The sequence below is a fragment of the Propithecus coquereli genome, unplaced genomic scaffold (genome assembly GCF_000956105.1).
Source record: "Propithecus coquereli isolate 6110/MARCELLA unplaced genomic scaffold, Pcoq_1.0 Scaffold18, whole genome shotgun sequence".
Lineage (NCBI taxonomy): Eukaryota > Metazoa > Chordata > Mammalia > Primates > Indriidae > Propithecus > Propithecus coquereli.
Window position 1 is genome coordinate 6242251 of NW_012142745.1, and position 10109 is coordinate 6252359.

At 34.1% G+C, this 10109-nt stretch overlaps 1 protein-coding gene across 1 annotated transcript in view; it reads right to left on the bottom strand.

Moving 5' to 3' along the window:
- Window positions 1-471: 471 nt before the first annotated feature.
- CUL3 (cullin 3) overlaps window positions 472-10109 on the bottom strand; it is a 109167-nt gene continuing 99529 nt past the window's right edge. The window contains exons 14-16 of the mRNA XM_012642469.1: window positions 8129-8315; window positions 4155-4300; window positions 472-949 (exon numbers count right to left, since the gene is read on the bottom strand). Coding sequence (XP_012497923.1) covers window positions 818-949; window positions 4155-4300; window positions 8129-8315 — 465 coding nt within the window. The 3' untranslated portion in view covers window positions 472-817. The remainder of the gene's footprint in view (window positions 950-4154; window positions 4301-8128; window positions 8316-10109) is intronic.

Below are 10109 nucleotides of genomic sequence, written 5' to 3' on the forward strand. Positions count from 1 at the left end.
TACAATAAATGAAATAAAAACATCACCCTATACAATCCACTATTAGCAGTGAGTACAACAGCAAAAAATTATTGTACAATTTATACATACTAAAATATTTTCTTTCTCTAGAAATAACTCAGAACAAAACCTAATCATTATAAGACTTAATCTGGGAAATCTCGAATTACAATAGGGAAAAACCAAATGAGGGTATGTACTGAGCCCAAAACAAAGGTTCTTGGTCATAAGGCTATAAGATTAGTAAGTGCAAGTGGTAGAATAAAGCATGCTCAAATTGTATGCTTGGGTCTTTGTATATTTACCAAACCTTTAAATTAAACAAGACTAGCTAAAGAAAATGCCTTAAGCAGAGCACGATAATTGGGAATTCTGCATTTCTTTTGCCATTTTTTTTTTTTACCCAACTTACACAATGCGCAAAGTGCTAAGCAACACTACAGAAACACATTTACATCAACACTGAAGACCTGGGGAAATGAAATCCAACAATTTTATTTTAATGAGCTGTATTTTCTAAATTTCTGTTTTATTTTTTCCTGTTTTCATACAGTATTGAAAACAAAACGCGGCACATTCACATTTTCCCGAGGAACTGTAAAGATGATCTCTACAGGGATAAACGTTGTAAAGCCTGAAGCTCAATCAACTGATGTTGAAAACTCTCAAAGGGAGTAAAGGCTTGATCTGAATGGTCTAGAACATGTACTGTAATTTAATAGAAGAGATGGTCGTCTTAATATTTAATGATTTAAAAGAACTTCCCAGTCCATGCGAAGAGTACAGTCCAAGAATAAATCAAATTTCTGAACGCATTTTATGCTACATATGTGTATACTTTGCGATCCTCAGGTGTTCGTGCCAAATATTCTCTCTCAATAAGTCCTTCAATACGTTTCTTAATAACAACTGGACTTGGTAAGAATCGAGCCTTCAATTGTTGAGTTACCTAAAAAGGAAGGCAGAAAGACTAATTCCTAACATTTCCACATAAACACACAAAAATTAAAATTCCTACCTTTGAATAGAACTGATGTGTCATTTTAAGACACAGAGATAAAACTTCAGTAACTAGATTACCAGTTATGCTAAAGATTAATTGAACTAGTAGAATATATGGGTATAAATATACACCTAAATATACACCACCTAATAATTTAACCATGTTGCTGCTGTCATCTACTGACTTGTGGGTTACTCACCCAATTCACACAACTTGGGTAGCATAGTATGTTTAAGGAGCACAAACTCTGGACCCAGACTGCCTGGATTCAAATCCCAGCTCTACCACTTCCTAACTCTGAGACCTTGGGAAGTTGGTGTGTACATTAAATGAGTTAATAGATGTAATGCCTCAGAATAATGCCTATCCATAGTGAGTGCTACTGTTGTCATTCTTTTCTCCAAATGCTGTCAGAATCCTAACTATTGTGATATCAGTAATAATTAAACATAACAATAGCAGCAGCCACAGTATGATTGTACTATTTAACAATCATTTTTCATATCTTAACTTATTTAATGCTCTTTAATCTTGCAAAGTACATTGTCTCATTTTACAAATGAGGAAAAGAAGCCAGAGAGGAAAAATTAGATGAACAAGTACTAAAAAAAACAGAACCAGCAGAGATGCATCTAAACCCTTCTGGTCTCAAAGTCCATGTTCTTTCCACTAATCCACCCTGCCGCTCTTGCAGATGATCCATCCATCCGTGAGCCAGCTTTTCTTTTACTCTTGTTTATCAGTTCATTTCCCAAAGCCACAATGGATTGATAATTCTTTGAAATCTGAAACTTCAGCATTTCACTCCGCAACTAAAATCTACCATGCTTCCAGGATTACCAGTCCACTATCGACTAGGTTGCTCTCCACCCACCACCTGGGATCTCTCATCCTTTGATGCTTTTTCCCAGGCTGTTAACAGCTTCTTTTGACCTTACCTCCTTCCTCACAAGGCCTAGACTGCATTCAAGATCACTTCAGCTGCACTCTCAATAGTCCCTCCACACCCTGATTGTTTGGTACTATTCCACAAACACCCTTTGATCCAATCTACATTCTGTACCTACGACATCATTACAAATTTACTACAGAGTTCTCTGCTGAGTGAAGTTGTAGTTCTTACAACATTTGTGTAGATTGGGAGTCAGCAAACTGTAGTCACAGGCCAAATACAGCCTGCTGCCTGGTTTTGTAAAATTTTACTGAAACACAGCCACATTCTTTTGTTTATATATTGTCTATGGCTGCTTTCATGCTGTAACTGGACAATCACAAAAACGTTTGCCAACCTCTGGTATAGACTGATAATGCAAATTTATAGTATTCAAGTTCAGCAAGTTCCTGAGCACCATTCTTTGACAGATACTATTTCAAATTTTTGACAAGCCCTTTAAACTTTTCAACCCAGTCTTGTCCTATAACCTCATATCCTGTTTTACACAGGCCATTTCACTTTGAAATTCCTCAAATTCCCACCCCAGATACGTACATTTATCCATACTCATATCCACCCTTGCTCAGCACATACCCCTGTACTAACCCTGCCCTGGGTTCTCAGGAAGAAGCATACTCAGTAACACTCACATTAATATATCTACACCCATCTATATTCTCTATACGATCCTTACCTTTCCTTTTCTAGACTTTGGTATTATCCTCTTATCCCATTTTTTCCTTTTGTTTTTAAACATCCCGTCCTTATCCTTAGGATATAAACATGCTCAATATCTTCCCATCTAGAAAAAAAAAATCCAGAACCCCTCAACTCAACACTTAATCTTCTAATACTGCTCTCGCTGCCCTTTCCCAGGACCAGTATCTCAAAGAACAAGCCACTCTTGGTGGTTTTCTCCTCCACTTACTTCTCAAGGCATTACCATCAGATATCCACTTTTACCAGTCCAGTGAAAATGTGTGAAAGTTAAACACAGTCATCTAACAATATGTTTTAAGTGTTTTTCAACTTGGGCTTTTCATGATTTTTAAAATTACTGACCACATGCTCCTTGTAATTCTCTTCCCTTGTTATGGGACACTGTCATTTTTTCTTTTCTTTTTCCTCTATAGATAGCAGTGTTCTCAAATTTGTGCATCAAAATCACCCAGAGTGCTTATTAAAACCAGATTGTTGGGTAACTCCATAGTTTCTGATCCAATAGGTCTAGCTGGAGCCTGAGAATCTTATTTCTAACAAGTTTCCAGGTGATGCTCATGCAGCTAGTCCAGGAACCACACTGTGAAAACCAGTGCTTTAAAGGCTTTCTTTAGTGACTTTATATAATGATCTTTTTCCTACAATGGTTGAGGAGAGGGTCGATCCTACGGTTTTCTCTTCTTGCTCTCCATGATATCTCGAGCAATTTAATCCATACCTGTGGTTTTAACTACATTCCCATTCACTGAATTCCTAACTCAGCTTCTAGCCCTCACTTTTCTCTTGACTTTTGGCCAGCATAATGGATACTTGCTACTGGATATGCCAAAATATAATAAAGTTAACTTGTACAAAACAATATTAACTGACATCTAGACCAAAGCAGCAAATTACCCTTCCTTTTTTGGTTAAAGAGACCAACCTCATCTAGTCACTCAAGCCAGAAATCTAAAGCATTCTCAATTCCTTCCTCTCATTTCCCACTGTTAGTCAATAAATCCTGTCACTTCTATTTCCCAATTATTTTTATTCAGCTTTCTACCCTCTCTCTACCAACAGTCTACCCAGGCCCTAGTCATCTCCTACCTGACTATTTTAATGGTCCCAATGGGTCTTCCCCTTCTTAGTTTCCTAATTTGTAAAATGGAAGCACTCAATAAATGGTAACAGCTATTAATTTTTAGAAATAAAAATAGTTTGCTTACACAAAGGCATTAAAATTCTGTGAAAATTTTTTTATTCTTCATAATGAACATTCTATTATTTTCACTACAAATGCCTCAGTTCTTAAAGTGTGCACATATTTCAATGTATCACTCACTATGTTTAATTATCAACTGAGTGCTATGCTTTGAATGAGAAGTGTTACATGACTAAAGTTTCCTAATTTTTAAATTGCTTTTAAATTTAGTGGAATACAGTAATTTCTTAAATTTAAATTGTCAGTAATATTATTCTGTTTTGTTCCATATTAACCCAGTCTTGAAGGGTCCTCACCTCTGCTACTAAAACATTGTGCTGCATCTTCTTTCTAGATTTCATTATCCGCACTATAGCAGCCTCTATCTCATGTTTTCTGTCGTCGTCTACTTTCTGCCTTGTTTCTTTCCTTTCTGGGTCTGATTCGCCTTGTTTGGCAGCAACTAAAATAGAAATAAAGGCATTTATCATAAATGGAATGAAAAAATTTGGCTTATAAACAAAACTAAAATATAACTTAGCATTATCCACAGAGAAAAACCAATTTCAAACTGCATATATACACATACTTATTAATCCAAGTACACAGTCAAAAAGTGTCTCTGTCAATGTTAACTTCAATACTAAATTATTCTTTTCAAAAATTAGGAATTTAATTTTACTGAGAAAGTAAAATCAATTTCACTTCTACAGAATACAATGTAATTCCTTTCCTGAAAGAAAAATGACAGTTGGGTATCTTCAGTAGTAAAACTATCAATAAACAATTTTCATTGCTTATGATTTCCAGAGGTCAACTAATATTTTACCACCATGACTCCAAGTTAAATCTCACCAAAAGTATCTCAGGTGAATATCTGTTAACTTACTAACTCAAATGTAGCTATCATCTCTAATGCCTTTCACAGGGAGGAAAGCACATGTATTGCCAAGATCTGGCCCACTAAATAAATAATTAAAAAGTACCACTAGGATGTCAGTTAAAGGAATTCCGTAACAGTGAAGTAATTCATTTGTATTTCTTGCCAAAATCTCCTTGGATTCTATTATTTAACAATTTCTTGTCATATATTTTATTAATTTTCTTTATGTCACAAACTTAGTATCACAAATTCATTCATACTATATTCCAATCTTTAGGAAAGTCTTACTCTGTTCTTCCCAGTAGTCTTGAAAGCAACCGCTAAGGGAGTCAATACATAAGACCCCTCTCCTACAACTTTGCTCTAATTGAAATAGCAGGGAAAAAAATAACTAATTTTTTTGTTTATTCGGTCATCAAAAGGAGATAGATGTGAAGTTTCTGGAGGTAGAAACTGGAAAATTACAAAGCAGCACATGAGACATTGCTGACTTAGGCATGGACACAGCCACGAGACAGCAGACTGTACAGTTTAGAAGATCATTCTGGTGTGTGTATTCATTCAGCTGTTTCTAATTAGAATCCCTAGGTTAAGAATACTGCATTCAGTGTCATTTCCCAAGTATTAAAATAATCAATATCTTAGCAAAAAAGACGAAAATTATATTAAAATAGCCTACTAAGAATAGTGCTTTTCTTCAAAAAGGTCAATGTCATCAAAAAATAGAGACAGAGGTACTGGTTTAAATTATTATAAATAGAACTTAAGATACATAAAAATTAAATATAATGCAGAAACCTTGATGGAATCCTAGATCCAGACAGTAAGCTATGGTGGAGATTTTTGAGACAACTGAGGACATATAAATGAGTGGTATAAATGAGGATATGGAATTGTTAGTTTTCTTGGGTGTGATATAGCATTACAGTGATATGGGAAAATATCTTATTCTAAGGAGATGTATGCTAAAGTATTCAGGGGAGAACTGTTAAGATGTCTGCAAATTAATTTCAAATGCCATAGCAAACATATATACACATATATGCACATACATACATACACATACTAATGGGGACAGAGAGAAAGAGAAAGCAAGTGTGGCAAAATTTTACTGACTGGTAAACATAGATCATGGCTATACTGATGTCCATTACAGTGTCTTTCGCCTTTTCTATGGATATGAACATACTTAAAAAAGCTGGAGGAAAAAAAAAAAGAAATAATAGTTCAAACGATCCCTTTGGTTCATCTGAATTTGGTTACCTAAGTAAGTGTACTTTTTAAATACCCACTGAAAAAAATAAATGGGAGGATTTTGGTGGTGATATGCACTGAATCACGATGGTTTTTAAAAAACACAGTAAGAGAGCAGAGGCTCACTCCCAGAGCCTAGCACAGAAGGTGCTGCTGCGCGCGTGCCTACATATGATCTACGGGGTTTGAAAGGTGAGTGGTGGTAAAGACTGTCGGCTCTGGAAACTGCTGCAGATTATAATGAATCTAATTCTTTTCAAAAGGCTGTGTTATTTGAGCAATTCTTTTAAATTCTTTGAACTTCTGTTAATTGGCTATACAGTAAAAGTGACATAAATAGGTAAAGGTTTCAGTATTTGATTATGTTACTGAGCCTTTGACAATTTATTAAAACTAACATGGTCACAATGTTTACCACTCAAGAGAAAATTTTGACTTAAAATAGGAGTAAGAGCCAAGATCATCTAAAAACCATCCCCAATTAAGTGCACACTTAACACCAAAGTCTAAAAATGCATGAAGAAAAGACTACTTTTATGGATAACACTAATACCTGATAATATTACTGCTAGACATGGTAGACTCTGGGATTACAAAGACAGTTACATATTTAAGGTAAAAGAGGGTAAAGCTAGGTAATCCAGATAATATATCCCTATATATTTTCCCCATATTGAGAATACAAATGAGCCCTGAATCCAAAACTTTTATCTACCCCAATCAATATAGTAATATGTCTTGCAATGGAAGAGAAAGAAATTTTTTTATTCCACAACACTCACTAGTACAGTTTTATTTTTAATATACAATTATTTCACAAAGACACGGGCCAATCTTGGTTGATGAAGATACAATGATAAAGTTTGTAACTACAGGGCAAAGGAGTCAAAGCTTTAAAACAGATACTAACCTGCTTTACAAAGCATATATATATAAAAAAATTTTATGTGTATAGTTCTATGTACACATCAATATATACTGACAATCAATTGTATATTTAACATTAAAGTAATTTTAAGACAGTATCTTTCATTAATGTATAATATAAACACAATTTTTTAAAAATCAGAAAATTATAGTCATTTTAAAAATGATCTTATTTATCTTAGTTTATAATCTGTGTTTTCTTACACAGATATATTAGTTGTAATGGATACATTAGTACTGGGAAGCTTATCTAATACTGGTTTTGAAACCAGGTAGCAAACTGCATTAGCTTTAAACATCAGCAAGAGTGCTCTTTTCCCCCTTAAATACATAAAAAACATGCATCTTACATTATGTTAAATATACAATGAATAGGATTTTCACTATCAACTTAAAAGTAAGGCTATACTAAAAACTTCACAACGGTGTCATTTCTGTTTTTAAATTAGAGATGAGTTTTAAGACTTTGAAACTTAAAAAATATTTATCAAAACATAAATAGCGGCCAGGCGTGGTAGCTCACGCCTGTAATCCTAGCACTCTGGGAGGCCGAGGCGGCAGGATTATTCAAGATCAGGAGTTCAAGACCAGCCTGAGCAAGAGTGAGACCCCGTCTCTATTAAAAATAGAAAGAAATTAGCTGGACAACTAAAAATATACAGAAAAATTTAGCCAGGCATGGTGGCACATGCCTGTAGTCCCAGCTGCTCGGGAGGCTGAGGCAGGAGGATTGCTTGAGCCCAGGAGTTTGAGGTTGCTGTGAGCTAGGCGTCCACCAGGGCACTCTATAGCCCAGGGAACAGAGCAAGACACTGTCTCAAAAAAAAAAAAAAAAAAATTCAAATAGCTACATTTAAAGATCAAACTTTATATGAGTAAACTCCCAATTCTGAAAAATCTGTAAATCAGCTTTAAAAACAGACTTCCATTGATTAGTTAACTTATCCAGTTAAAAACAATTTTAAGTACTAATATGTTCATAAAATTATTTTCCATTTGTTGAAAAACACGGAAAGTACCTTGTTCACACTGTGAATTACTTTTTTAAATGCTTACTGTACTTGGATATTTTGATACAAACACATATCAATAAAAGCTGCTTATTTTTTACACCTGTCATGTAGCATCAGAAAAGCATTACTTTTTTAAAAGAAATCCAACAGATAAGAATTTTTCTAGAGAAAAAAATACATAATTTTTTAAGAGGAAAAATATAATTCCAGATACCTGTTTGAATCTTGACTCTGTGTAGTTTGGATGTGAACTGATCATTAACTGTAAATATGTGACCATTTTCTATTTCCTTTGACTTGGGTTCTTTTGTAAGAACCCGCTGTGTTGGTTTACCACAGGCGAGGGACTGTAGGGCTCTAACAAGCTCTCTTTCAGGGATATCTGTCTCTTGTTGAATTTCCTGAAATTTCATCAGATTGACATAATTAGACTTTTAAGATAAAAGCAGATTAGTTAATTAGCAAGTAAATTGACCAAGCGGTAGTCACACAGAGGTAATTCCATTACAGAAATAATTTCCAACAAAGAATTCCCTGAATATTATGACATGTCACTAAAATCTCATTATCTGAACAAACTTGAAGAATAAGTAATTCAAATTATAAAATACTAAAAAGACATCTACTTTTTTGTTTCAGAGACAAAATGCCTAGTCTAAAAATGTCATCCAGAAGAGATGATTAGTAACCTGCTTTAGTATTCAGGCAAAAATAAAGTGTTAGCCTACATATAATTGCTAATTTTAGAAATACTTTACAATCTTCCATCCAAGTTTATCCACACTACTCTTTTGTTTAGTAATTCTGTCATAGAAAAAAGCAAAGTAAGCCTGAGCTTAGGCCTTCCATCAAACAATCAAAATTCACAATCCAAGCTGACTATATATACTGCCTGTATGACCAAATGAAAAAAGAAAGATTAAATGCCTGGAAATGAACACCAGACAATGAAAATCAGTAAGAAATATGTTTTGATTTTTGCTGTACATTATGGTATGAATAAAATACAATACTGGGGGGAAAAAGCAGCTGGAAAAAAATGCTGTATAAATTTTAGTTCATTTTTCTCTTATGTCAATGGGACAGCAAGACAATTGTTCACTTGTATGATTTAGTCCTTGTAGGTCTATAGGGATGTACAATTAAGTAAAAGTCTCTATACTAGGACCTATTGCTTTGATGTCCTGCATAAAGTTGCTTCTTTCTCAAAAGCAGCTCAGGAAGAGTGGGCACGAAGACAGTGATATTTAGATTATCTGAATAACTGATTTGGAGAGCCATTCTTCCAACAGTACAAGAGTCTCCTCGAACAAGTGTCGGTTTTTCCAAAGGATCGTCAAATACATGAGGATTCAGAAAAAAGTGAATTTTGGTGATTAAATTAGGCATATTCCTTTCTTCAAATAATCGCTGGTTACGTGTCTCCCTACTTAAGACATTTCAAATGGTATAAATGTTAATAATCCCAGAAAATTAAATAGGTGCTATTAATTATTTGAATGGAGATGGTAATTATTATGCACATGCTAAAAGTGACTTATTTATATATTTTAATTACACTGCTTAATTACATTCAAAGAATTAGAAGTACCTTCTTAAGTGATATTTTAAACTTACAGATCATTCCTAGAAGGAACTACTACAATTCAATATGTACCTTCTATGTCTTTTCCTATTCATTTATATATATACACACACGAAAATACAAATACACATAGGAATGTACATGAACACATCCTCTTATACACTAACATTAATGTAAACACAAATGAGGTCATAACATATGAATTTCTCTATTAATTTCTTCAGACTTTCCTTGTTAAGGAGATTAGGGAATTGTATAGTACTTTAATAGGATATAGACGGAGATTCAGATTGTATCCAATTTTCTGTTGGTACGTGCATTTCTGTCTTTGAGCACAAAAGCCAGTTTTCTCAAGCAAATTTCTAGAAATGCATTTGCTTCCTCAAAGTTATAAATATTTTATGTTTGACAGATACTGACAAATTACCTTTCAAATTTCTTACAATTTAACCTCACAATAACAGTATGTAAGTATCTACTCCCCTACACCCCCAATACCAGATTTTCTTTTTCTTTTGCCTATTGGGCTAAAAGTGATATCTCATTATTTTCATTTGTACTTCCCATGACCACTAGGAGGGAAAACCCCATCTTTTTATATTTACAGGTT